Below are 27989 nucleotides of genomic sequence, written 5' to 3' on the forward strand. Positions count from 1 at the left end.
GCTTCTAGAATATTCATATCTTCTCATATTCACTGGAAAGCTCCTTGTAAATATCTTCTCCTCCACTAATCCAAGGTATTCTAGCATCTTCTCAAATATGCATAACTAATTCCCAATACTCTCCAATTATCCAGAATGTTCCAGAATATTCTCAAGTATGCATTGCTATTTCTCAACACTCCCCCTCGATGCATACTTGACTCCCAATCATCTCTTCAATGATGTCCTTGGATCTTCTGAGCTCTTCCATTGTGAACTTTCTTCTTTTCTTCGTGCATTGAGTTCTTCTTAACCTCATTGCATTTTCGCAGCTCAGTTCTCTTCTTTGTCCTTATCCAAACTTGACCTTTTGTTATTTCCATGTATGAAGATACTTGAGAAAGGGAACCACGAAAATACCTCGGATCTGGTGGCTTTGTCCTCCATACTTCATGTTTCTTGACCTCCTGTTGACTTCATTGGGGTTTCTTGACTCTATGTTGATCCATACAATTGTTCTCCATTACCTTCATTGATGGATCATCTTGCATGACTAATGCTCCATCACCATCTCCGTTATACTTAGATTTCTCATGTGGCTTCTCATCCACATAATGTATAAGTCCTTGTTCCTTTGGCTTATCCTCATGATCCTCCATGTCTCCATCGTCACTGTCATATCCAAACACTGAAAGCTCATGCATGGGTTCTAAATTTCTCACTTCGGTGGAGAAGCCATTTTCTATATCACATTCTTCTTCATCATTCTCCTCTTCTCTGGATTCTTCTAGATCCTCCATGAAGAAGCCACCTTCATCATTCCATTCTTCTTCTTTATCATCCTCTTCTTCTCCGGATTCTTCTAGATCCTCTACCTTCAGCATCCCATTCCTCTTCATCCTCATTCTCTTCTTCTCTAGATTCTTCCAGAGCCACACCTTGGATTGATGGATGCTCACGTTCAGTTAGGTCTTCAACAAAATAGACTTCGTCTTCCATCATGCTTAATCCTTCTTGAGCATCCCACTCTTCCTCCTCTAAGACCACATCCGCCATAGTCACCACTTCTTTCTCCGGATGCTTCTTTGGACTCCAACAATCCCTAGCAAGATGGCCACTTTTGCCACAGTTAAAACACTCACCTTTCTTTCTCCTTTCATATATCAGCTCCCGCTGATCTTCATTTCTTCTTTGAGCTCCTCCTGAATAGCTGCTCTCCCTTGGGCACTGTCGCACCAGTGGCACCCGGGGTGCCACCGCTGCACGACGCGTGGGTCGCGTCGCTTGGTCCTTGGGAGGATCGCACCTCGGGCGGCAACGTACAAGCCGCCCGGCAAGCTACCAGCTCGGCAGGGCTAGCGGGGCTTCGGGGGAGAATTCCCGCCTAGGCACCTCCCGAGAAGGTACTTGCCGGGAGGGGCGCTCCCGGGCGCAGGTTTCCGCTGCGAGGGCGGGGCCGAGCAAACAGGACAGCAGCGCCATGTGGGCGCGCGGCAGGCGCCCAGTGTGCAGGTTCGTCAGGACAAGGAGTGAGGCGCACGGCGCATTTAATGAGCCGACAGGGAGGGGTTTATCTGTCTAGTCAGGCAAACAGTGGCTGCCCAGAACTAGTTTATAGGGTATTAGACCCTAGTCGCGGGGCTGGCGCTCTTGCATGTCTGCCAGCGCACCGAGGGGGAGCTGCCCAAGCTCTCTGCTCGCCACTTGTAATCCATGCACCGTGGCACCTGTGGTATCCACTTGGGTATAAGAGGAGGACCCCGCCAGCGGTCAAAAGGGTTGGATGGTTGGATAGTTGCCTGGTTGACTCGCTGGTTCGTTCGCTGACCAACTCGTAGTGCGTCACTAGAAGTACCCCAAAGTAGCAAGGGACACTTAGCCAAAAACAGAGCACCCAGGGACCCTCCCCCGGCAACTTGTAAACACTCAATCTTTCGATAATATGAGCTCAGACAAGCAGGACATAGGGTTTTACACCTCCGGGTGGCCCGAACCTGGGTAAAACGTGCGTGCATGTGTTCATAGCGTTTTTGCAGGAATTTTTTTGCAGCATCTCGGGCTTGGTAAGAATCTAATGTGCAAGGTAAAGGTGGAATCTTGCGCACTGTAATGCTTGTGGACCGCCCACGGGCCGTGGCGTGTAGTGGCGCCTTGTGGTGTGGAGTGACCGCATCACGAGGGACTCGCCGCACTTTGAGGCCCCTGATTCGGAAGGAAGCCGCCACGTGTGCCACAGCTACTTGGCATGCAGAAGTGGCGAAGACCGTACCGCACTTCAAAGGGCGGGGCGCCACGTGTGCTGCGGTGACCCGGCGCGCGTGGTGGCAAGCCCCTCCCCTGCGCCAATAAAAGGGGCGTCCGGGCCATGGAACGGCTCAGAGCGAAGCTAAGGAAGAGGCTGCGAAGGCGAGCGGTGCCGCAGAGGCGCAATGGTGGTGCATGCCATCAATGCTCAGCGCCGACGGGTGCACTGCCATCGCGCCCTTGCCGCATCCCTCTAAAGGGTATCTCCGCAAGGAGCGAGGGTTTGCCGCGGAGACACTATGGTGGTGCATGCCATCCGCGCTCAGCGCCGACGGGTGCACTGCTGTAGTGCCCCTGTCGCACCCCTCCAGAGGGCGCCTCTAGAGGTGAGGGTCTCCGCGAGGACGCTGTGATGGCGCCGGTGCCGACGTTCGTCGCTCGCTCCGGCCCGCCACAGTGTTCCTGCTGCGCCCCTCAGGTAGACTTCCCCAAGCAGCGAGGGCTGCCGCGGGGACGCCGTGATGTCTTCGCCAACCGCGTCCACCGGTGGTGGCGAGGATGTCACGGCGTCCCTACCGCACCCCTCGGAACAGGTTCCTACGAAGGCAAGGGCTCTTCCAAAAGTGAGGGTTGTTGCGGAGACGCGGCGATAGCATCGTCATCGGCGCTTGTCGCCGGTGGCGATCCTGCCGCAGCGTTCCTGCCGCATCTCTCAAATAGGCTCTCTCAAGGGCGGCGTTCTAGGCGCACCCCTCCAGGAAGCATACCGAGCACGGGATCGAACGAAAAGCTAAGTGCTTGAACCTGAATGATAGACTCTCTGAAAACTAAACGTAACTGAACGCTGCCTCGCTAAGTGTGGTCCCGAAACCTGCGTGTGGCCGGGGTGTTAGAAGGACGCTTGCGGGGGGAGTGCGCTACCCGTGCGGCTTCCGGGTCCGTCCCGGGAGGGCATGCCTGGGAGTAGTTATCCCGCAAGCGGAGTGGATCGCCGCTGCTGCTTGGCCCCAGGTTGGCACTGCAGGTCCATCCCGGGTCCCTGGTCCGGTTAAGTGTGTGGCGCGCGAGTCCTCGGCAACACAAAGCATAACACACAAGGGCGAAGGGATCCACCCTGCGAGGCAACCCCGGGAACAAGGAACAAGGATCAAGTAGAACAAAAGAACTGGATTAACAAAAGTAGCAAATGATTACATGGACTAATAAGACAGTAATTGTTCAAACGGTGCCAAGCGCCACACTTACAGGGAACGAAAACAAAAGAAGATAACACAAGGAAACGGCAAGGGCCGGTAGGGGGCTGCGGCGGCTAGTTGCCGGCGTCCTCCGCTAGGGGCTCCGGGGACGGCTCGGGGTCTGACTTCCGCTGCATCCGCTCGACCACCTCGTCGACAAACCCACTCACCGCCTGAGTGTGGGTGGGTTCATCCTCGCTGTCCGACCAGGCATCCAGCAGTGTCTCGAAGGGGAACTCCGGGTCCCGAAGGTGCACCCTCGGAAGGATCGTCCCGGCAACCTCCAGGGCGCAGTTGGCGACCTCGTCGGCGCTGAACTTGGAGATCCAGACGTCGAGCGCCGCGAACTTCCCCACCAAGTCAGAGAAGAACGGGATCAGCATGGAGACGTCAGTGCCATCCACCTCTGCGGCCCGCAGCTCGAACCGAGGCAGCAGGTCGCGCAGCGCTTGGGCGATCTTGAGCAGCTTCTCGGTCTCCAGCTGCTGCTGCCCGACCAGCGTGCTGTGGTGGAGCCGGGCGTCGAGCGTGGCCTTCTTGGCCTTGCAGAGGCGGCTCGCCTGCGACGCGCAAGCTCCACGGCCTTGGCCGCATTGTCCTCACCAGCCTTGGCGAGCTCCTTCCGGACAGCGGCAGCTCGGTCTCGAGCCTGGCCATCCTGTCCTTGGCGGCGTTGAGCTAGATCTCGTGCCGGGCTGCCGCGGTCACCGCACTTTCGGTGGCCTTGGTCTGCACCTCTAGCTTGACGTGCAGGCCTTGGATCTCGCCGAGGTAGTTGCTGATCAGGTCGCTCTTCTCGTCGATCCGAGCCTGGGCCGCGGCGAGCACCTCCGCATGCTCCTTCTTGGCTTCCGCCTGAGTCGCCACCGGCAAATTCAAGGTTTCCTGGAGCTCGGCGGCTGAGCCTCCAGTCACCGGTAGAGCTCCTCTTCGCGGACGACCGGTGTGGCGGCCTCCTCCAAGGCTTCTCGGGCAAGGCGCGCCTCCTCCCTGGCGAGGCGCGTCTCCTCCCGCAACCGGGAGAGCTCCTGTCGCTCCTTCTCCACGACCAGCCGCACCTCGCCGAGCTAGCTCTTGGCGTCGGTGGTCACTGCGGGTGTGGCTACCGCCGCGGCGCCGGCGACTGCTGCCGGGGTGGTCGCCGCCGGGTCGCTGGCGGTCGCTGCCGGGGTGGTCGCTCCGGCGACCGCGGCGGGGCTGCCGGCGGACACCGCCGAGGCGCTCGCCGTCGTGGAGCCGGTAGCCGCCGCAGGGGCGGATGCCGCTGCAGCCGTCGTGGAGGTAGCCATGGCCGCTGCGCGCGCCCTTGATCTGCGCACGATCAGGGGCACGTCGTCGTCCTCCTCCTCTTCCTCGTCATCCATGGGAATGACCTCCCGGGCGGCGGCAACCCGGCCCGCCTCGTCATCGGAGGACGAGTCGTGGGGCTGGCTGGCCTCCGACTCGTTCCCGCTCCCCTCCTGCGCCTGCTTCCTGCGGGGTGCGGGCGAAGGGGAGCGCAGGGACTGAGTGGGGGTATCGTCCATCAGCCCCCACACGTTGCAGGGTGGGAAGGAGCCGATGATGCTGCTCAAGCCGAGGACGCCGGCGTGGAAGGCGAAGACCCCCGGCGGCAACTTTGCGAGGGGAGCATCCTCGCTGGAGATCCCCCTCACCCACACTTGGAGCGACTCCTTGTCCATGCCATCCTCGCGGAGGTGCGTCCTGTCTCCGGCCCCCGTATACGCCCACGCGAGGAGGGAAGCCGCTGAAGCGGCGCGGTGCACCGGGTGATGAAGATCCGCTCCATGTCGAGATCGGAGAGCCCGGCTAGCCGAAGGGCCTTGATCTTCTCCATGATGGTACCGGTCCCGCCAGCCGGGGGCCTCCACCGGCAACTTGGTGGACGGAAAGATGAACTCCTCGGGCTCGTCCACACAGACCCAGCACCAGTCCGTGCGCCACTCCTTCTCTATCTTCTTTTCCGACCGAACGATGAACTCTGACTTCATCCGGTCGCGGGCACGGAACACCACCCCCGACGACATCGCTTTCTTGTTCTCGATGCGGGGGTAGAATTAGTGCCGAAACAACGCCACCGATGGCATCACTTCGACGAATCCCTCACAAAGAAAGGAGACGATGGCAAGGAGGTAGAGGGACATGGGGTGGAGCTGTGCCACACGCAGCTGATACGACTCCATGAGCGTATGGAGGAACAGGGAGAACGGCGGCACCAACCCGGTGAGTATGAAGCTGCGAACACCGGAAGTCGGTGGACTGGACATTGGCGCCGGCGGGGAAGATCAGGGTCCTCCCATGCTCGTTGAAGTCCGAGGCGACGGCGTACTGGAGCTTGCCCAGCGCCTCGCCGTTGTAGCCGGGCCGGAAGAAGGCAAGCGTGGCCCGCATCTCCTGCTTCTTTAGCTCTTTCTCTTCGGCAGCCTTGGCGGCCGCCGTGCTCTTGCTCTTTGAGGGCTTCGCCTCCTTCCCTTTCCTGGTTGTGGGGGGACCCATGGGGGCGTGGGTGGGAGATTGGCAAGGTTCTCGGACGCAAGATGCGAAAAGATGGAGGAAGAAGGCTGGGGGGCTAAGTGTTTACCCCTCAGCGCAGCAATGAAGCTTTATAACACTCCGCCATTCGGTAACGGCCGTTTCCGCACCCAGCGGGTGTGCTGGGATAACTACAAATCATGGGGATAATGCGGTAAGTGGCCTTAACTTCCCTGTTTAAGGGGGAGGTTACGGCGAAAATCTCGCACCCACCCCTTCGCCCGTAACGGCGGGGTCACTAGAAAACGAAGAGACACGGGCCCGAGACGAATCGCGACCCACGCGTCGGTTGGGGCGTAGCCCGGCAACCGGCCAGGGAAGGGTTCGCCCGGGAACAGGTGTTGCCGGCCCACGCCCGGGGGCTCCTGTCGCACCGGTGGCACCCGGGGTGCCACCGCTGCACGACGCGTGGGCCGCGTCGCTTGGTCCCTAGGAGGATCGCACCCCGGGCGGCAACGTGCAAGACGCCCGGCAAGCTACCAGCCCGGTAGGGCTAGCGGGGCTTCGGGGGAGAATTCCCGCCTGGGCACCTCCCGGGAAGGTACTTGCCGGGAGGGGCGCTCCCGGGTGCAGGTTTCCGCTGTGAGAGCGGGGCCGAGCAAACAGAACAGCGGCGCCACGTGGGCGCGCGGCAGGCGCCCAGTGTGCAGGTTCGTCAGGACAAGGAGTGAGGCGCACGGCGCATTTAATGAGCCGACAAGAGGGGGGTTATCCGTCTAGTCAGGCAAAAAGTGGCTGCCCAGAGCTAGTTTATAGGGTATTAGACCCCTAGTCGCGGGGCTGGCGCTCTTGCATGTCTGCCAGCGCACCGAGGAGGAGTTGCCCAAGCTCTCTGCTCGCCACTTGTAATCCATGCAACGTGGCACCTGTGGTATCACCTTGGCTATAAGAGAAGGACCCCGCCAGCGGTCAAAAGGGCTGGATGGTTGGATAGTTGCCTGGTTGACTCGTTAGTTCGTTCGCTGACCAACTCGTAGTGCGTCACTAGCAGTGGCCCAAAGTAGTAAGGGGCACTTAGCCAAAAAGAGAGCACCGGGGGACCCTCCCCCGGCAACTTGTAAACACTCAATCTTTTGATAATACGAGCTCAGACAAGTAGGACGTAGGGTTTTACACCTCCGAGTGGCCCGAACCTGGGTAAAACGTGCGTGCATGTGTTCATAGCGTTTTTGCAAGCCATGCATCGGCCCATCCGGCGATCGCCGGAGCGATCCCCGTCACCCTCTGCCGAACCTAAAAAAGGGGTGCCCGCGCACCCCCGTGTCAAAGCCCTGTGCTGCGATAGGCACCACCTCTCATCTTTCGTCCACTTCTCTTTCACCGCTTCTCGGCTCCTTAGTGAACTCTTCTTCCTATAGGTGAAGAGCGCATCGTCTTCATCTCTTTCTTTAAAGGTGATATTGGCCATCTGCTTGGCTAGCTCCTCTTGATTAGCCAATAAATTCTCCAGCTCCACTACTGAAGGTTCAATAGGCCATCCCATCACCGCAGCCATGAACCCATTGTATTCGAGTCTAAGACCATGGATGATGATTCTCCTCATCCGAGCCTCACTCACCTTCTCATCCGGGGCAAGCTGGGATATCTCACGACAAATATTTTTCACTTTTGTAAAGTACTGACTAATAGTTAAAGTGCCGTGTGAGATACCTGCGAGCTCATTTTCTAGGAGCTGAAGTCGTGCTTCGTTCTTTCTTGAGAACAGCTTCACCAATGTGTCCCAAGCCTCCTTCGATGTCTTTGCATCTCTGATGTGCTCCACTAGGTCCTCCTCAATCGTCGTCTTTAGCACGAACATAGCTTTGCCTACCTTGATGCGCCACTTCCGCAAAGCTTCTGCATTCTCTGGAGGAGTTGTCTCGGTGCCCGCAATGACCTCCATAGGTCATGACCTTGCAGATAGGACTCCATGCAGGTCTGCCAATAGCCATAGTTATGACTATTAAGCCTCCACATGCCATTGCCTGCGATCATGAGATCCGCCATCTCGATTGACGCCCTGCGTCCACTTCACTTGGTCCCAGACCAGTGATCTCCACAGTCCCAGACTGTGCTCCGGCAGAATCTCCCTTAGCGCCTCTCAGTGACACACCGAGCTATGTAAGCGCCCAACGCTTACCACTGTACCGGCTGATGACTCCTCCTCAAATGGTCCGAACCAACCTGCTCTGATACCAACTGTAGAGATTTTACGGGCGGCAATCCTAACACCCACTCTTGAGGACCTTTGCACACTACACTACTTGGGATATCAAACTTGTGGAAACTCAACACTTTATTCACTATTTCAATGTTACTACAACACTCTCTTTAGTGGCTATCCTACACACAACTCTACCATGGTAGCTCACTTCTCTACTTGGTGTGGTGATACGCTACTTGTGGTGATTGTGGTACACCTATGAGGTGGGGACATTCTTATTTATACTTGTACAAGACCATGTGATACATCCCACTACAATTCTCTAGAATACTCTACATGTATCCTAGTTTTAGAGAATTCTCACTTATTTTTGAAACTTATCTTAACTATGTCCTTCCATGGTAAATTGCAACACTCTTCAAATAATCTCTCAAGACATTTAGAATATTATTATCTTCTCATATTCACTGGAAAGTTCCTTGTAAATATCTTCTCCTCCACTAATCTAAGGTATTCTAGCATCTTCTCAAATATGCATAACTAATTCCCAATACTCTCCAATTATCCAGAATGTTTCAGAATATTCTCAAATATGCATTGCTATTTATCAACAAGTGAAGATCGTAAAGACCGCGCAGCTGTTGTTTGAAGGCGTACCGTTCCGTCAGTTCACGAGTGGTGGCGAAGGAAATACATTATGTGACGATCAACGGCAGAAAAGCATTCACGATACAGTAATGCTTAATATCACCGGATAGTACTTTCAACGCCTCCACCATTTCACAGCGAAGTGATGGTTTGAGAGGATTAGCTCATTAGCAGTTTCCTCTGGTTTTTATTTTTCTAAACAGAAAGGGTACTCCCTCTATTCCTTTGAAATAGCTCTAGTTCAAAACCGTACCAACCTTTATGAAATGGAGGGAGTATACTGGATGGTACATCTCCCATCTTCCGATTTACATAGGATTTTTCTTCCTTGTCTGGTTAACATTTTACTCTAGTACTTGTATGTCTTATAAATCTCTGTGTAAATGTGTTTTGGTATACGAATGCAGAGCTCCCATGGTCCATTGGTGGTTTTTAAACATGTCAGAAGGCTCACAACTGTATTTGAATGAAGAGAGTTAGCATCCGTTGTGTTAATGATTTATATTTCTACCAGGCAAGTGGACAGAGATCGTACTGTGAGTTGCTGGAGTAGGAGAGGATCATGGATTACAGTCTTTTGGTCGGCCTTCATTTAAAAAATCGATGCAAAGATATGTTTCGTCATGAATGCCTATTGCAGATACTTGCAATTGTAAAAGTATTCCTAGATACTACTCCCTCCGATCCATAAAAAATGTCGCACATTTAATACAAAATTTGCACTTAGTACAAAATGGACTACATTTTTTATGGATCCTAGAGAGTATATTTGGAGCCATGAGACTATTTTTTTCTGCTTATTTTTGTGGTAACAGACAGCAACAACACTGATAACGGGGCTACTGCTACTGAGATTTTGAACAGGATAGGTATTTACATGCATCTGTGCCCTGATTTGCTACAAAAATTTATGGTCTTGAGAGCAACTAAAGATATGGTTCTACGTAATATGGCCAAATATCATTTGGCTAAAGATGCTTTGGAGTATTGCACTAAAATCACGACAAGTATTTACGAACGGAGCGAGTACAATTTTCCTTTCTTCAACAAAAATTTATGGTCTTGAGAGCAACTAAAGATATAGTTCTACGTAATATGGCCAAATATCATTTCACTAAAGAAGTTTTAGTATTGCACTAAAATCACGACAAGTATTTATGAACGGAGGGAGTATAATTTTCCTTTCTTCAGCTTAAGCTGCTTGCGTCACACCACTAACTCCTGCGTTGAATTCATCTTGATATTGACAAACATTGACCTCTGAGGGAAACATTAATTTGTGGTTTGTGCAGAAAAGCATCAGAAAAACCAGGGATTTACATGCACTCCAAGCTGGAGAACATAGTGGAAAATCCAGAAATTACATTCCTGCTCATCGGCGAACCGACAGGCAAATTCCAAGACGTGATCCTGTTCTTCGGGATCATTGACTTCCTGCAAGACTATGATATCATCAAGAAGCTCGAGCATGCCTACAAATCCATGCAGTATGATCCCAACTCCACATCATCGGTCAAACCGAAGCAGTACTGCAAGTGGTTCCGGGACTTCATTTACAGGGCTTTCAGAGTCAGAGAGGATGTACAGTAATTACTCCATTGACAAAAAGTGGTTACACAAGATTAACCAAAGAGAACAGACCTTAACAGTTGGGTCGTGATTATTCTTTGCCCACCATCCAGTATTCTTCTGTAGGTAACATAATTGATACCTTATGTTGTATAGATGACACCACGTCAATATTGTGCCGATTTCTTCTTCCTGTATGTGTTTATAGATTTTGTACATTCTCCAAATCTTCTCTTCTTATGTAATTAGATGTAGGATAACTATATTCATGCCCATGGTATGAAAAGGATGTAGAACAGAGATTGTTGTTTACTTGTTTACTTCACCATTGTATACTTGTTTTCCTTTCTTCCAATGAGCTATACTTTGTGCATATTGTCAATTCTTTAAGTATCCATTTACCTAAATAGCACTTAAAAATATGGCATAATGACAACTGGAACTGCATTTGGGATCCCGTCAAATGCTCAGAAACTGCATTCGGGATCTCATGAAAATTTACAGTAAGAAATAAATATGGGATCCTAAGACTCTTCTCTGCATCAGACAGTTTGTGGCTATTCATCATGCCTTCCACACTTGAAGAAGGTGCCAAAATTGCAAGTTAATGGTAAAAACAAAGGGTGCTTCAGGAGTTCTGTTTTGTTACGAAGTTTGGATTTCTGTCTGCAACTCGCAAACCCTTCGCTAGTTTTCATAGGCAGGTAAGCACACCCAATGAACATGTTACAAACATAAATATGCGGTCATATCGGCCAGCCAAAGAAAAAAAGAAACTAACCATACATTATATTATTGAACATGACACATTGTATATTGAACATGATACATTGTTTTCTTTGCAAACAGTAAACATGCTACAGTAAGTCAGAAATCATCTCATACCACGTGGACTGAAGTACTGAACACACAAGCCCTTAATCATGCAAATAGATCACCTAGTGGCTAGTAGGAAGGCAATCGATGACCGCCTAACAAATGCGGATGCAAGATTATTATTCATTCAGAGCACCAACTGTATGCAGTTATTCATTCAGGGCACCCACTCAATGCATTCATTGTTGAAGTTGAAACGGGCGCACTTGTGCTTGACCATCTGAAGGCTCTGGTCACCAGCCACCATCATCTCTATGCCGGTTGGTTCATCCTCAAAGGTCTTGGCGATGAGAAACTTGCCATCGCCCAGGTTGACAAGGAAAGTAAGAGAAATTGGGCAGATGGAGGAGTACCTGAATTTTTGGTGATCAACAAGCCTTCAACGCTAGGTCTCTGTTTGGAATTGGATACAGACCGGCGAACGGCGACTGGGGCGGCGCCGTAGAGCGGGATCTTCGCTCTTATAAGGAGATTGCCACCTTGGGCCACGGGCCCGTCAACTATTCACACACAAAAAAAAACTATTCACAAAAAAGATCCCGGCCCAATTTCTTGTTTCTGATTCTTATCTCTGACATTCGCTTCAGGAGTTCAGGGCAAAACCGGCTGTGGATTCCTCTGTTCTTTTCTTCTTCTGAAGAAGAACAGACAAAGTCTACTGTTTCTAGGATAGTCAATTTCCTAGCAAGTTTTTCTAGCCTATATGACGCATCGTATAAGGTGTTTGCTTCACAAATGCCAACACAAACGTAAATGGAACGGAATCAGAGTAGAGTACATACATGTTTTACTTGTTCAAGTGGCTAATGGTTTGGTTTCAGAAGGGTGTAGAACAGAGATTGTTGTTCTATGTAATCGTTGCTTACTTGTGTTCATTTTCTTCCAAATGAACTATACTTTGTGCATAAGATCAATGTAACTATCTATTGACTTAAACTAATTATGAGAAATATGGCGCACATAACTAGTACATAAGCTGCATTTCGGATCCCGTCAAAAGTTCAGAAACTGTATTTTGAACCACTGCTTGCTTGTTCCCCTCTTCTTCCAAAGAGATACTTTGTGCGGAGTCAATTTAACTATCAATTGACCAAACTGAAACTTGGAAAATATGGCATCATGACAACATCGGAACACAAACTGCATTTGGCACTCCATCATCAAATGCTCAGAAACTGCATGTTGAGATCTCATCAAAAGTTCAGTCAGAACTAAACTTGAGATCCCAAGAAAAGTTCAGAAACTACAGAGAGAACAGAACAGAAATCCTACCAAGTATCAGTATGCTACAAAAAAAAATTCAAAATGCTAGCACATTTGGGGAATTGGGATCCCATGGAACCCCAGGCTCCTCTAGAGATCGTGCGGAAAGAAGCACCAGGTCAGTCGTTCCACCAGCTTGTCCATGACGCTTCTCAGCCACCTGGCGACGCCGACGGACAAGAAGACGAGCACGGTGATGTAGGCGGAGACCCCGACGACGAGCGCAAGGATGTAGGCAGAGGTCTTCTGCCTCCTGCAGCTGCCGGCGGCGTAGGCGCCCATCAGGCCCAGCAGGTCGAGGATCATGGCGGCGTGCAGCGCCAGGAGCGCCGGCGGGGTGTCGCTTACCTTCCTGATCAGCAGCAGCACGGTGACGACCAGGGACGCCATGAAGGACGTGGCGTTGCAGTAGAAGAAGGCCTTGTACCGGTGCGGGTGGACGCTCGCCAGCACCGGGTCGCCGGCCACGTGGCCGCCGCCATGGCCGCCGTCGCCCCAGAGGCCACCTGGCGGGCTCATCGCCGCCTGGTACGTCACGGCCGCAGCCAGCGCCGCCAGCAGCAGCAAGTACTTCGGGAGCTTATCGTCCCAGAGCCCACGAGGCGCTTTTTCTCCTGCCGTGCTCGGCAGAACGTAACCGGCATTGGCATCGTCTTCAAGCTCAAGCTCGCCGATCATCGACATGAGCTTCTTCACGAGACCTCGCGCCGTCTCAGACAGCGCGAACGCGACCTGCAGTGCGACGCAGAGAAGGACCGCGAGGATGAGCGCGATGACGTAGACTGACGTGGACACCTTGCGGCAGCTCCCGGCGGCGAAGGCGCCCATGAGGCCGAAGAGGTCGAGGATGACGCACACCCGCAGCGCGTAGCACCGGATCCCTCTCGCCGAGAGATTCCTGTTCACCAGCAGCATGATGATGGCGAGCGACGCCACGAAGGCCGTCGCGTTGCAGTAGAAGAAGGCCAGGTACCGGCGCCGGTAGTTGTCGCTCAGCGTCGGGTTGCCGACGACATGGCCGGACTCGTTCTCCTGCCAGAAGCCTCCTGGGGGGCTCATGCCGGCCTGGTACGTCAAACTCGCCGCGAGGATCGCGAGGAGCAGCAGAAGCTTGCGCCTCTTCTCGAGCTTCCGTTCCATGGCCTCGTCCCCCTCGGGGTGCCGCTCGAACACCTCCTTGAGCCACTCTGGCGCGCGTCGCTCCATTGCCGCCCTCGTGTCTTCCCGCCATGCCGCGCAAGCCGGGAAGGACTTGACCATGAAGACGACGACATGGATGCCGACGTAGAGGAACACGGGCACGACGATGACGGCGACGTAGACGGACTTGGACGCCTGCCGGCAGCTCCCTGCGGCGTAGGCGCCGACGAGGCCGAAGAGGTCGAGGATCATGGCGACCTGCAGCGCGCAGTACTTGATCCCGTGGGTGCTGAATATGTTGCTGAGGAGCAGGATGAGGATGACGAGGGAGGCCACGAAGGCCGTGGCGTTGCAGTAGAAGAAGACCAGGTACCGCCGCGGGTACGTGATGTGGAGGATCGGGTCGCCCGCCAGGTAATGGTGAATGCCATCGGCGGCGTCGCCTTGCCAGAATCCCCCAGGAGGGTTCAGTCCAGCTTGGTACGTCACGCTTGCCGCGAGAATCCCCAGCAGGAGCAGGTACATCCGCGACTTGCGGAGGATCTGGTAGGCGGCGGTGTCGCCATCGCCGCCGTGCTCGAACGCCACTCTGCTTTGCTGCTGCTGGTGTTGGTGAATCTGCTCCCCCAATCTCCTGAATTGCAAGTAGCTTTCAAGCGCTTCTTGGAAGTCGTGGATTAAGATCTTGACGGGCTCGCAGAGGAAGACGAGGATTTGGATGCCGATGTAGAAGAGCACGGCGGCCACAAGGGAGACGACGAATATGGAGGTCTTGACGCTGCGGCAGCTGCCGGAGGCGAAGGCGCCCATGAGCCCCGCCATGGCGGCGCCGGCGCACACCCAGAGCGCGCTCGAGCGGAGCCCGTGCCGCGACAGCGTGCTGCTCATGAGCAGCATGATGACGACCAGCGAGGAGACAAAGGCGGTGGTGTTGGAGTAGAAGAAGACCATGAAGCGGTCCGGGTGGTGGAGGCGCAGCAAGGGGTCGCCCGCCAGGTGTTCGCCGTCCTCGCTGCTGCCCGGCCAGAACCCGCCCGGCGTGCTCAGCCCCGCCGAGTACGTCACGGTCGCCGCCAGCGTCGCGAAGATTAGCAGGTGCTTGCGCGCGCGGTCCACGCTGTCCTTCCTCCCCGTGCCCGGCGTGGCGGCAGCGGCATTGTCAACGCCGGCAGCGGCACCGGCAGCGGCATCGGCATCGGCATCGGCATCGGCATCGGCATGGCCGGCAGCGGCGAGGGGCGGCGGTCTGAGTCTGAAGAAGAGGACGTGGGCGGTGACGTAGGCGGCGACGAGGGCGACGAGGACGAAGACGTAGGCGGACATGGCGGTGTCCCTGCAGCTGCCGGCGGCGTAGGCGGCCATGAGGCCGAACTGGTCGAGCACCATGGCGGCCTGGAGCGCGCGCAGCCAGCGGCGGCGGTGGGAGAGAGAGCGGACCAGCAGGAGGTTCACGGTCACCAGGGACGCCACGAAGGCCGTCGCGTTGCAGTAGAAGAAGGCCTGGTAGCGCCGCGGGTACGTCACGCGGAGCACCGGGTCGCCGGCCAGCAATCCCTTGACGTTGTCGGGCCAGAAGCCGCCCGGCGGGCTCAGCCCCGCCGCGTAGGTGACCGTGGCCGCCAGCGTGGCCTGCAGCAGCACGTACTTGCGCTGCTCCCACAGGAACTCCGCCTCCGCCGCCGCGCCATCGACGGCCGCCGGCTTCGGAGCTCCCTGCTCGGGGTCAACGGCAGGCGGCGCCGGAGCGCGCGGCGCGGGGTCAACGGCCAGCTCCATCGCGGTCCGCCGCTTCCTTCCTGGATCTCCGCCGGCCGGCTCGTCGAGCTCGATGCTGCTTTCCCGAGCGCGTCGCGTGCGGCCGCCGTCGAAGTCTCCGAGGTTAAGCCTTGAGGAAGCACCGAGAGAAGGAACGCCTTGTTGCGTTGTCGCCAGGACCGTGGAGGACGGTGAGTACTAGTAGGCAGTAGCGGTGTATTGACCCCGTTGACTCCGGCGGTCTTTCCCGCGGCATGGAGAAGATGCTTGGAAGAATCCCCATGCGAAAATCCAACACCAGGGTGCTTCCACAAGTGATTTGTGAGTGTCCCGCGGATATCTCAGTCGAATGTTTTGTCTTTGCCCGAAGTAGCTAAAAAAGTTGCTTGAGCGGATTCCACATAGATACGATTGTGACTTTATGTCTGTGAGACTATCTCAAATTTTGCATTTTAAGAAAGTTCATGTAAAACTTTCTGGAAATCGTATTGTCAAGAGCCCACATCAAAGAAGAAAAAACAGACAAAGCTACCACTTTCATATCAACCACCAACGTAGTACCACTTGGTTTAAGAAAAGAAAGATCAAACACCCACCACTGTTTTGATTTTTCTTTCGATGTTTGATGGCATAGGGGGAGTGTTTGGCAGCGTTTCCGGTCGATCAGACTAAATATGGCGAAGGATGCGTCGTCACACAAGCTGAAAGACGACGGCAAATATAGGAGCGAGAGAGGTAGGGAGGAGGAAGAGCAGCAAACAGTGGGCGCGAAGAGTAAAATATGCTTAGTGTCAAAAAGGAGAGTGTAAAATATTCTTATGTGCATCGATCGTTTCATGAGAAAGCGGCGATTAGCATATGTTACTTGTTCAGCTTATGCAGCACGTGGTGCCTTGAGAAAATATTCATATTCTTATTCAGCTTGAGATATTCTTCTTATCCACCGGCCAGATGAAAACCTGCGTCCGTGCAGTCGGAGGAGGTTTCCATTTGATATAAACAATCTGCCCTTGGCATTGCAACGCAATCAGTACGCAGGGAGCCGATCATCAGTTTTTGCTGGATTTGGCAGGATCCCGTCGGTTCCCCAGGCCTGCAGCACGACCAACTGCAGTGTTCCTAGCACATCACCTGCAGGCTGCAGTGTATTTCCTCTGCTTCTGTTTCGAAGCTCTGCTCACTGCTCCCAGCCTGATTGACTGACGCTCGCCGGCTCGTGGACGGGTCTTCGGGTTTTTGCAAAGTGCGGAGAATTTACCGGGAAGAGCGTTGGTTTCTCCTCGATCCGGCGTCTGCGTGTTCTGTGGCCGTGTGGGGGCGCTTCTTTCTTTTTCTTGGGCGCGTCCGGATCGCGTGGAATTTGGCACGCGTAACTTGACACGTCTTGCTGTCACGACATGACGACCTGGGGAGGAAGACGGCGAGAACCAGGCACTAGAAGACGGCAGTGGACAGTAGCGGTGGTGTCCTTGACCAAGCATGGATATGTCCCGCGGATGTCTCTACTCCCTGCCTCTCTCGATCGTAAAGCGTGTGTACGCGTTTCAAAATTTAATTGTAATCGTCAGTTACATTAATGGTACTATATGAATTAGTGGCAAAGGACGGAGATCTCAAGTGAGAGAGACGCAACCCATTGAACCAATCTTCACCCTCATAGTCGTTGCAATTCTAAGATTTATCTACTGTATAAGGTATCACGCCGCAGCGTACAGTCAAGACACACCTCTCGACTGCAAGGATGACAAACCCAACAATACCGTGTCACCACCACATCAAAAGGGCAAGAGCACGAAAAATACGAAACCCGGCCGGGAAGTACTTTCCAACCAAATCCGGCCGGAAACTATTAAGCCGAACAACACGATAATGATCAGATTAGTCATATCAAAAAAAAATTGACGACCTATGTTTATTTCATTCTTCTTTGGTTCTTTGCCAATTTTTTGGTGGCCAATACAAGATATCTTTCACATAACCAAGGAAACATCACTAGCCCTTCACTTGGATAAGTTACAAGTGTACCCCGTATTCGAAAAAAAAAAAGGACAAGTTACTAATACAAGTGACAAGTTTTGGGCCACAATTTATTAGGCATTCCACATGCAGGTTGGTCCAAATCAGGCCGAATCAATTCTCTCATCAGGAAACTAGCTTAGCAATAAAAATCAGGCCTGCTAAGGTTGTATTTGTTTGGGCTGCAGCAGCTTCTACAGTTGCAGCTCACAGAATTAGCCGTGGCTGGAAGGTTAAAGTTGTCTAGTGTCTGTTTGTTTATGTGGCTGGTGCAACTGTGGTTACAACTAAAATGTGCTGAAATGACCTGGATGACCATGTAGACTGTATATCGGGTTTAAATGCTAACTTTATTGTTTTAACTGAAAATAAATCACATAAAAGTTGTTTTTACTACAAATGATCAGTTCTTCGTTGGATTAGACAGTGTATAAATATGTATTACACAATAAGACCTACGAGTAAGCTGGGCTTAATTAGCCCATCTTCACGGTTCACACTACTGTGCAACAACTCGCTTCACGACGTGCTTCACATATAGCTGGCCAACAGTTCGGGCTTTTTCAAAAAGCCCGTCGGTATAACGTCGGGTCTGGCCCGGCACGGAATTAAACGGGTCCCCGCGACCCTGCATTGGGCCGTGCCTGGGCCTCAGCCTCGAGCCCGCGGGCCGGCATGGCACAGCCCGTTTAACTTTTAAAGAAAAATCAGCAGCACATATAATCTTTTCTTCTGTTTTTGGCCCAGTCCGCCCCTCCAGGCCTCCACCCGAAGGCCTTATCCCGTTGTGAATCGAGAGCCATTGTCGATCTCGATCTGGATCGAGCCCCTGCCTCCTTCCATTCTCCCGATCTGGTTCGAGGACGTGGAGGAGCTCCGCAGTACCGAGTAGATCTGGACGAGGCTTCTTCCCCATCCCCGATCTGGCGGCCGAGCAGCTTCTCCCGGACGCGAAGAAGATGGGCCAATTTTTTGGCCCACCGTGCTAGGGCTCGTGTGCCGTGCCTGGGGCGTGGTTTCGCCGGAGCGGGCCTGTTGAAAACCCCATTTGATTCTCAAACAAGTCAATGCTCATGCTTAGTGAGCCACCAAACAAATGTTCCTTGATTTTATTGCTCCCACTTGTCACGGCAGAAAAATAACTGAGCTGACCAAATTAAACGACACTTGTCCAAGCGAAGGCAAACTTGTGAGTGCAGGTATATATGCTCGCGTCTAGATATGCACGGAGTCAACCATGTCCTGCATCCATGTGGTGTTGAAGTCGATGGAGACGGTGCTGGACATGGAGCCCAACATTGCTGCACGTTGCCACTGGTGTGAGCTTAGCCATGAGAGCATGTAGGGCAGGCCGGCGTGCACCATGGTGTCCAGGTCCCGGCTAAGGCCGTCCCATGTGTCCTTTGTTTCCTTGGCCTCGGGGATGTCCTTGAGCAGGGAGTCCCGTAGTTTGGTGAGCTCGATGGAAATGTCAGCAGCTGGACCGGTGCTCTGCATCATCTGCTGCTGCATCTCGGCGACCTTGTCGACAAGAGTGGTTCTCAGAAGCTCGGCCGCCACTTGAGCGTCCACAGCACTGCTTGCTTGGGATTGACCACCCCGCGGTCTCTCGATGGACACCTCGACTGGATCGAGGGACACCCGAGACATTGTCGCGGCACGGTAATAGGAGGCTTTCACGCTGAGGAGCTTGGTCGTGACCGGGAAGAAGCCTGCAGCTCCGGCCTCGGCGGGGACGTGGACGTAGACGAGGAAGTTCTTCTCCTCGCTGCTGCTCATGTCGGGGACGTCGATCCATCCGGACGAGGAGGAGTCATCCTCGTCGATGTAGTGCCTGCAGGAGCCGCAGGAGATGCGTGATATGCGCACGCCAGGCCCGAGCGCCGAGATGTCGATCCGCATGTCCTGAGCGGCGATGGACGTCAAGCCGCCCACGCAGAGCGCCATGGCATGCGTGATGCTCTTGAGGTCCGTGGCGGCGGCGGCGGAGTAGGTGCCGCCCTCTTGGGTTGCCAGGTGGTAGAGCTTGCAAGGGTCGTGCTGGGAGCCCACGCTGAAGGTGTAGACCGGAGCACCGTACCGGTAGAGACCGCCGCCTCCGCCTGGAGCTGGAGTGCTCGCGATGCCCTCCGATAAGAGCATGATGCCCCTCAGCCGGCTTCTGCGGTCGCTCTCGCTATAAATCCCCCCGAGAACACTCTCCAGATCGGTGGTTCCCTCATCTTCTATGTCCGCTAGTTCCGCCGGCGTGAGCTCTAGGATCTTGGCTTTCGCCGTCGCTCTGTGCTCGTCGTCCGACAAGGATGACAGCGGGAACAGGGCGCGCGTGCTGTTGTCGGCGGCCACGGCGACGACGGAGAGCCGGTCGTCGTCCTCCAGGTTGTGGGCGACGAACAGGGCGCCCTGCTTCATCTGCTCCAGCCTCTCATCGCCCGCCCTGCTCCCGACGTCCAGCACTAGCACCAGGTCTATGGGTGCGCGAGACCGGTAGGCGAAGCAGGGGGCCTTCACCCGCATCATCACAGGGAAGCTGTCGTCGCTGTCGGACCGCGGCAAGGCGCGGAACTTGCTCAAGGCGCTCAGCTGCAGCGTCTCGATGCCCTGTAGAGATTTTTCAATTTCAGTTGAGGATATTCATTCATCCATTCCAGACAGGACTATATAGGTTCTGTTCGATATGCTCACTGGAATTTCAGTCCCCGTGTGGTCGATCGAGCTGCGTGCCTGCAGGAAGTGCAGAGTTAGAATCACATGATATATATAGGTTCTGTTCGATATGCTCACTGGAGTTTCAGTCCCCGTGTGGTCGATCAAGCTGCGTTCCTGCGACCTGCGTGCCTGCGAGCTGCGTGCCTGCAGGAAGTGCAGTGGAATTTCAGTCCCCGTGTGGTCGATCAAGCTGCGTTCCTGCGAGCTGCGTGCCTGCGAGCTGCGTGCCTGCAGGAAGTGCAGAGTTAGAATCTCATGATATATATAGGTTCTGTTCGATATGCTCACTGGAATTTCAGTCCCCGTGTGGTCGATCGAGCTGCGTTCCTGCGACCTGCGTGCCTGCGACCTGCGTGCCTGCGAGCTGCGTGCCTGCAGGAAGTGCAGAGTTAGAATCACTCATGTGAGAATGAACATAGCCACCAAGACTCCATATATAGGATTTTAATTAGGAACGAAGAAGAACATATATATAACACGAGAAAAACACAAGAATCTCGGTACCTGGGGCTTGGGCTCCGGCTTAAATCTCCGCAGAACCTCAAAGCGCTGGAGCTACAACGAGAAGATCATGAGTTAGAGAAGGTTGCTCGACACGGGGGTGAGAAGGAGGGTCATATATACCTTTTCTACATCATCTAGGACCTTCATGAGAGAATCCCCCCAACCGCCGCCGTCGTCGTCGTCGTCGTCGTCCTCCGCCACTCCCTTCATACCATTCTTCGCATACTCCTGGCCGTCCTCGTTGGCCTTACACACCTGCTCTTTTCTCCAGATGGCGCTGGCGTTCACGTTGTACCTCGAAACGACGTCGGCGCACGGGCGGTGAAGGATGAATCTAGCGCCGGCGGCAGCCCGATACCGTTCCAACTCCCGCAAAGTATCATGCACAAGCAATATGTCGTCCCGTCCTGTAGAGAGCCACTCTTTTACCGCGCTCTTGGGTGACCATTTACTCTTATTTTTCAACGCTTTTCGTAAGAGCATGCGGACATCATCCATGGTGGCCAGCAGCAAGTTGCTGCTTTTTGTCAGAAGCTCGATGTTGTCCTCGGGTTTCATCAGATACTTCCGGTTCTCAACATACAGCCACATCACGATGTCCTTCAAGTCCTGGTGCAGGAATTGCACGAGTTTATCCATGTCTTCCCCTCTTCTCTGTCGGAAAACACCGCCCGGTAATTCGTCTCCCTGAGCAGAGAAAATTAAGTCACCACGGAAATTAAGCCCAAAAACTCAGCATGGATGAGCATCTGCTTAACTGCAAGGGATCTCCCTACATATACATACGTACCTTGTGTTGCAGAGGCAGAGAACCTTGACACGCTGCAATCGATTTCGGAGAAAACAAGGCAACTCCGAGAGAAGATAGCACGGCGGATGGATGGCCTGTTGTACCTGCGTTTGTTAATATAGGGGTGGTCTAGGCCTTTGGTCAGATTGAATGTTTAGTTCTCCCGTGTTCTTAAAAATTAACACAACAGCCCCACAGTTTCGAGCAAATGCGATGTTTTTCTTTTCTAAAGACAAGTGGATGACAGTCCCAAGATAAGCTCTGCCATGCCATTTGCAACGTCAATAAAAAGAACCGAATTGTGTCACATGTACCGCATCATTTTATCTCTCATCACACCTATCTTTTTAAATTGTTTCTGCCACTGGGCACCTCATAATTGAGCTTTGTTTTGTCAAAACATGTGCGAATAAGAAGTACTCGTATGTTTATTTGGTTAGCGTCTTCGTCGAAGCATCTCTATCTGCCATTAAAACTGACAAATCTATGAAGTCACCGATTACATCCCACCTAACAAATCTTTACTTCCATGGACCCATAGTCCAGATGGCCCTACTCCTTCATCATCATGGGGATGATGGAGAATATGTTGGGGGAGGAGAGGCGGCCGGCGGCGGCTCCGGTGAAGTTTTTCACTCCAATTCTGGATCAATCTGTTGTTGTTTCTTTGTTTGTGTAATCTTCGCCGCCGTGCTTCGGGAACACGATGGAGACATTTTTATAGCAGTTTTAATTAGGTCAAGACGGAGCGAAACGGAGGCCCGAGGCCCTAGGTGGGCCCCGTGACGCGTCCAGCAAGGGCGGACACGTCATGGGCCCTATCTGGGTCCTGGTGGGTCCCCGCAGGTGTCCTTTGCACACGGTCTTCAATTCTTTCAAAAAATAACTCTCATAAGATTTCAGCTTATTTGGAGTTATGTATCTCCTGGACCGTCAAAAAATTGAAAAGTGGGGTTTCTGCCTCTCGGAGTTAAAAACATTGATAATCCAGCCCAAATAATAAAAGGAGCAACTTTTCCGTTGTCGTCGTCCGTCGAAGGTTTTTTCTTTTTCTTTTTTGTCCTCGCTTGCAGCATGCTTGTGTTGCAGGCCTGAACAACCGCCTCCGCTAACTCCGATCCACTGGCGCATCCCCCTCCCACCGCAGGTTCCCGGAAGCCCCCAGCTCTGTCCGGTGTGCTGCCACTGGTCGTCGCGTTCCTCGTGGCCGCCTCTGCCGACCCTGCGCTTCCTCGCGTCGCCCCCACTGTATCCCTTTCCACCGCAGGGACTGGAAGCCCCATCTCTTCGCTCTCCTGGCCTGCACCAACCATGGCAGAGAGAGAGAGCGTAGAAGGCCCACGCATCGACGGGCGTGGCAGAAACGACGAATTTAATCCTTTTTTAAAGTTGCAGCCAAAAATTTCACTGATCCAATAATGGAATAGGTACGCACCCTACTAAAAATTGAACTATAACAATTACAAGAATTTAGAAACGGAATATCAAGTTGTGTTTTGTTGGTGTTAACCATAGGCTTCATTTGGGAACCGGCGGCATCTGTGTAACATGTGTTTTGTCATAAGTACAAAACCTACTCCTAGCTGATTAGCGTCGTTCTAAAACATTCGGTGAGCTGGCGAGGACTGACGTAGAAGCCAATAATGGATTAGCAAAACAAAGACTTCTCGTTGCAGGAGTCCAAAACAACTATTTTAGCTAGGCGACACTAGTAACTATTTTTTTATTAGTGCAGAGTACACATGTTGGCCTGACGATGGTAGCATTTTTAATCTACCAGCTAAAGATACACATGGGCTGCTACGGATAATACAAATTTAAAAACTTGTAAATTAGACTAAAAAGAACTATGAAATATTAGCGATAATTTGCTAGGAATAATATCTCCAACTCTGATGAAAAACCTCATTACCACCTCAGTTATTGCAGTAGATTTGTTTGCGTTGGAAAGAGATGAAAAGTTTTTTATCGTAGAAGGAGGTGATGGACCGCAGCCACCAATTAACTCTTTTATAAGATAAGAATAAAGATGATTGACTTATTGATATTATCTGGCCAGCTCAAGTTGACGTGTACCGTGAACCTCACAGCTCAACTACTCCAGATTTTGGATGCCGGTGGTTAGTTATTTCTTGATGTCCTTACTGAACCTGTATCTGGCCGGCCTGTGTTTACTTTCATTATGTTCACTATGCACGTTTTCCTACAACGGTTGGGTGGGAGAGAGCGCCCTCACGTCATCCCTTGCGGCCATTTTTTTTTTGAAACGGTCATGCAAGTTTATATTAAGATACGAGATCCAAGGACCTCGATCCAAAGTTACAACCAGAACTTTCATCTGGGATCCGGAAAAGAACAAAGATTACAACTCGATCCCTAGAGGACACGTACACAGGGCACACGTCGAGTCTTCTCGTTCTGGTCACCACGCGTCCAGAGGCTCGCCTCGCTGCCGACCACCGCTGAAGCCTCCGAAGCTTCACCGTCGCTGACCAGCAGCAGCACGAGGCAGGCTCATGGACGAAATCCTCCAGATCCGGAGGAAGAAGAGCCTCTCCCTGACGCCTTGGATCATGGTTGAGCTTTTGCATCGGAGAGTTGGAATTTGCCCCTTTCATGGGCTGTTGTCTTCTGGAATTAGAGGAATCACCAACGCCCTTCTTCTTGAGAGGCGGCAAAGCCTGATACCCACAAATGGGGCCTCGCGAGGAGGTTGAAGAAGGTCCATGCCGGGATTGTAGGTGAAGAGAAGCGTGCATCCTCCACCAAAAGACATGATTAAGGTCACTTCTTGGCTGCCGGCGAGCAGAAGTCGGAGATATGAACTCCGGCCGTTGGGGAATCGGGCATCTGCAGATTTATTGAAAGGAAAAGCAAGAACGGGACTAGGCCGGTTCAGGTCACGGCGAACCTCATCAATTTCACTCATCTGAGGCAGAGGAGGATCTCGACAAGACATCGACATGGTTGAGCCAAGCGTAGCTCCGAGAAGAAATGCCGCCGAGACGACGAAAAACATCCTAATAAATACAACTAACGCACGTACTCCCTTTCCCATTCCACTCCAGCCGGCGGAGCCGACGGAGGGACGGGAAAGGGGAGCAGGTGAAACTGACGGCACTTGGCCGAGCAATAGGGTCCGGAGAGCTCGAGCTTACTAGAGGAGAAGAGAGCCCTCGCTCCCTTGTGGCCATTTGCTGCGAGAAAATATTCTTGTACAAATGCATGTTACTTATCTTGAGATGGGGAAGTATATGATATGAGCCAATTGAGATCCATTCGCACCGTGAATAGATCGTTCTTTTTGTCTGTCTCTTCATTAACTACTAGCAGCATATGTGTCGTCTGACCCACGACGGCCGTAAGTTTGTCAGATACTCTCTTCGTTTGCTGATCTAGTACGACACTACTCTCTTCATTCCAAACTTCAGTGGTTCCACTAGTTCAAAACTGTGAACTAGTTTTTGTTTAAAACCGTGCCAATTTGTTTAATTACCGCCAAACACTCGTGAAGAATAATTCTTGGACGTCATCATGTAGTATGAATCAGTACTCTCTCCGTTCCAACACATATTTTTTTTCTTTTTCTTTTTTCCAACCGCCCGCAAACAGCAGACGCACTCCATTCAAAAGCAACGAACGGAGCAGTAAGTTCGTACAGGGAAATAAAAGATTTGCAAGGCTAAAAGAAAACAAAAACAAAGTCTGGGATCCACCAGTGAGCTACCACGAGCTAGATCAAACTTTGAATATTACAGAACCGCCAGAGAACAGCAAAGATGTTGAGTAACGAGATTCCAGCTCCATCATGCTTTACCCCGCGTCTTCAATCGTCAGTTTGCGTTTCCTCCCACTTGCTTCCTCCCGAAGCTCCAGCGCTGCAGCCTGCAACCTTGACGCCCCTGTCTTCAGAATCTCCTGCTCCTGTCCGTTCTGAAGATCTGCCCAATATCGAAGGAAGGAACAAGTGCGGCAAATATATATAGGGCGTATAACTTTTGTCGTTTGTCAAACTTTTTAAACTTCGACCAAATTTACCGTTAAAATATTAAGAGGTAATAACACTGTAAGTACAAGAACTTATATTGCACGAGCAATTTAATACACAAGTTACAAAATGGTAGAGATAGAGATATATACTTTCTCCGTTTCATATTTATTGGTGTGAATTTAATACGAGCTGTTGGTTCCTAAGCTGAACAACACGATTCTTGTTTGGTTCCTTACAAATATTCCGGCTGCCAGTACGAGTTTTGACATAACCAAGGAACCTTAGCTAAAACCAAACGAGCATCACTAATGACAAGTTTTGGGCCATTATTAGGCCTTCCACATGCAGGTTGGCCCAAGTCAGGCCGAGTCTATTCTCTCATCTGGGCTTTCGTTACACTACTGTGCAACTACTAGTGAGATTGACCACCGTAAGACCCTGTTTGGCACGGGAGTATTTTTTGGGGTTTTTGTGTTTTAAACACTAGTGGTTTGGGTGAAAACACTTGTTTCACCCAAAACACTTGTTTTTCTGAAAACACTAGGTTTTGTGAAAAACACTTGTTTGGTAAAAACACTAGTTGCATTTGACACAAGGGATTAAAACACTAGTTACACTTGTTTGAGTAAAAAATCTGGTTTTTATTGTACAAACGTTGCAACAGACGACAAAAATGTGACAGAACTGGTACCATTTTCATCTAAAAATATATATATATAACGGTAAGAAATAACAAGTAGCAATGCAAGGCCTTGTGTTTCATAAAGAACAGCTAGGCATCACATAAAACAAGTGAGCTATAGTACCCAACCAGAATGCAAAGGCAATAAAAATCAGATTTTACATAATCTTATTTAGCGAAACAGCACTACGATATGAGAATGAAACAAGAAATTCTCAGGTTTTGATGATTTTGCTTCTTCACGACTTCCATGTGACGGTACCAAATTACAAAAACAACGAACAATAGATTTGTCCCAATCTTTCTCTTCTGCTGCACCTTGTCGCCCTTGGAGTTAAGCCTTGCAAAGTTGTATAGGACCATAAGATTGTCAATATCAAAAATAGGTAACCTTGCAGAGATATCGACAGCATCTACATGTTTCATATTAGTTCCATGTTCAAATTATGCACTAATAAATACCAGTTTTGAAAACAGTATGGAAAACAGTAAAAACAACATGGAAAACATTTGAAAATAGCAGCTTGGTTTTTCTACTCTAGATCTCAGACCAATCATCGGAATTGCGCAAATGATATATCGTTGGAAAGGCATCGACATCATATACAAGTTTCCTATTACTTACATCTTCAAATTCTGCACTAATAAATACCAGTTTTGAAAACAGTATGGAAAACAGTAAAAACAGCATGTAAAACATTTGAAAACAGCAGTTTGGTTTTTCTGCTCTAGATCTCAGACCGATCATCGGAATTACGCAAATGATATATCGTTGGAAAGGTATCGACATCATCTACAAATTTCCCATTACTTCCATCTTCAAATTCTGCACTAATAAATACCAGTTTTGAAAACAGTATGGAAAACAGTAGAAAACAGCATGGATACCATTTCTTACCTCATGCTATCTTAGCTATATGCCTTCTAATCCACAGAAGAGTAGTGCCATCCTTATCAGCAACCAAATTGACGAACATTTCGCTTTGTCAGCAATTCTGAACAACTCCAACGCCATAAGCTTCCCATCAGGAGTTATCTCTTGCAATGTTCTCAACTCAGCCATGCACCTTGTGATTGAGAACTCATTTCCATCCTCCTTAGTGGCTTCCTTCTCTTTTATGTCCACGAATCTATGCATCAAGTCATGATTGCATCTGCAAGAAGTAAAAAAAAGCCATAAAGATCAGATGATAATTCTACTCTAATCACACATTACGTCCATTAAAAGCATCCTGGGGTACAAAGCACATTCCGATTGGCAGGAGTGGAGATTCCAAAATTGACCTGCTGCCGAGGACAGATAAGAAAAAGAGACTCACCGGTGAGAAAGCCAGCTTGCGTCTGGCCAGAGAAGTCGATGGCGGGGGTGTCCTCTATACGGCGGTCTGAGGAGGAGAGAAAGGATAGGGTTATGATACTATGTCAACGGCGGCGGCACGGAATATGGTAGGAGAAGACAGAGTGGAGAGGAGAGGAGAGGAGAGGGGGGAAGGCATACAGTGGGCTCGTGCTCCCCGGCGGTGCGGCTGGCGGCCAGGTAGTTGCCGCTGCGGGGGAACTGGTGGTCGCGGGCGACAACCGAGATGGTGCTGCCGCTGTGGGGAACCCAGGTCGCGAGCGGAGACGGCTTGGAGGCGGGCGACAGCGGCTTGGAGACGGGCAACGGCGACAGCGACACGGAGAAGAACGAGAAACGCTAGTCCTACTCGCGTCTGTGTTTCACCCAAAAGCCACGCGTTTCCCCGTGTTTTTTAGGGATTTTACCCAGATAGACCGGCCTGCCAAACAGCACAGCAACTGTTTCTAGTGTTTTCGGGCTGGGCCGGGATAAAACACCGGACAGTTCTCAAAACCCACTACCAAACAGGGCCTAAGCAGGAAAAAAAAGACCGCCGTAAGCTAAGCACCCCGTT

General features: G+C 51.7%; 2 protein-coding genes across 4 annotated transcripts; both read right to left on the reverse strand.

Moving 5' to 3' along the window:
- Positions 1–12289: 12289 nt before the first annotated feature.
- Positions 12290–15738, reverse strand: LOC100840350. The gene has a single exon (XM_010240436.3). The coding sequence runs from the start codon at positions 15403–15405 to the stop codon at positions 12580–12582; it is 2826 nt and encodes a 941-aa protein (XP_010238738.1). The 5' UTR covers positions 15406–15738; the 3' UTR covers positions 12290–12579.
- Positions 15739–18477: 2739 nt separating this feature from the next.
- Positions 18478–21703, reverse strand: LOC104584794. 3 transcript variants are annotated; one of them, XM_014903366.2, is made up of 7 exons: positions 21404–21703; positions 20734–21300; positions 20614–20664; positions 20398–20481; positions 20185–20337; positions 20086–20124; positions 18478–20001 (listed from the first exon to the last, which is right to left on the reverse strand). In XM_014903366.2, exons 2-7 carry the CDS (start codon positions 21250–21252, stop codon positions 18616–18618), a joined length of 2232 nt encoding a protein of 743 aa, XP_014758852.1. In that variant the 5' UTR covers positions 21253–21300; positions 21404–21703; the 3' UTR covers positions 18478–18615. The 3 variants fall into 3 exon arrangements, with proteins under 3 accessions (XP_014758852.1, XP_010238740.1, XP_010238742.1); XM_010240438.3 differs by having other exon boundaries at positions 20086–20337; XM_010240440.3 differs by lacking the exons at positions 20086–20124; positions 20185–20337.
- Positions 21704–27989: the final 6286 nt, after the last annotated feature.

This window comes from Brachypodium distachyon, chromosome 4 (genome assembly GCF_000005505.3).
Source record: "Brachypodium distachyon strain Bd21 chromosome 4, Brachypodium_distachyon_v3.0, whole genome shotgun sequence".
NCBI lineage: Eukaryota > Viridiplantae > Streptophyta > Magnoliopsida > Poales > Poaceae > Brachypodium > Brachypodium distachyon.

What these genes read in the sequence shown, in the direction of transcription:
- LOC100840350 (XM_010240436.3), bottom strand. Translation starts at nt 15,405, where the DNA reads ATGGAGCTGGCCGTTGACCCCGCGCCGCGCGCTCCGGCGCCGCCTGCC.
- LOC104584794 (XM_010240438.3), bottom strand. Translation starts at nt 21,252, where the DNA reads ATGGATAAACTCGTGCAATTCCTGCACCAGGACTTGAAGGACATCGTG. An exon ending in AGCCGGAGCCCAAGCCCCAG is followed by an intron (nt 20,482 to 20,613) that starts GTACCGAGATTC and finishes CACTTCCTGCAG; the next exon opens with GCACGCAGCTCGCAGGCACG. An exon ending in ACACGGGGACTGAAATTCCA is followed by an intron (nt 20,002 to 20,085) that starts GTGAGCATATCG and finishes AAATCTCTACAG; the next exon opens with GGCATCGAGACGCTGCAGCT.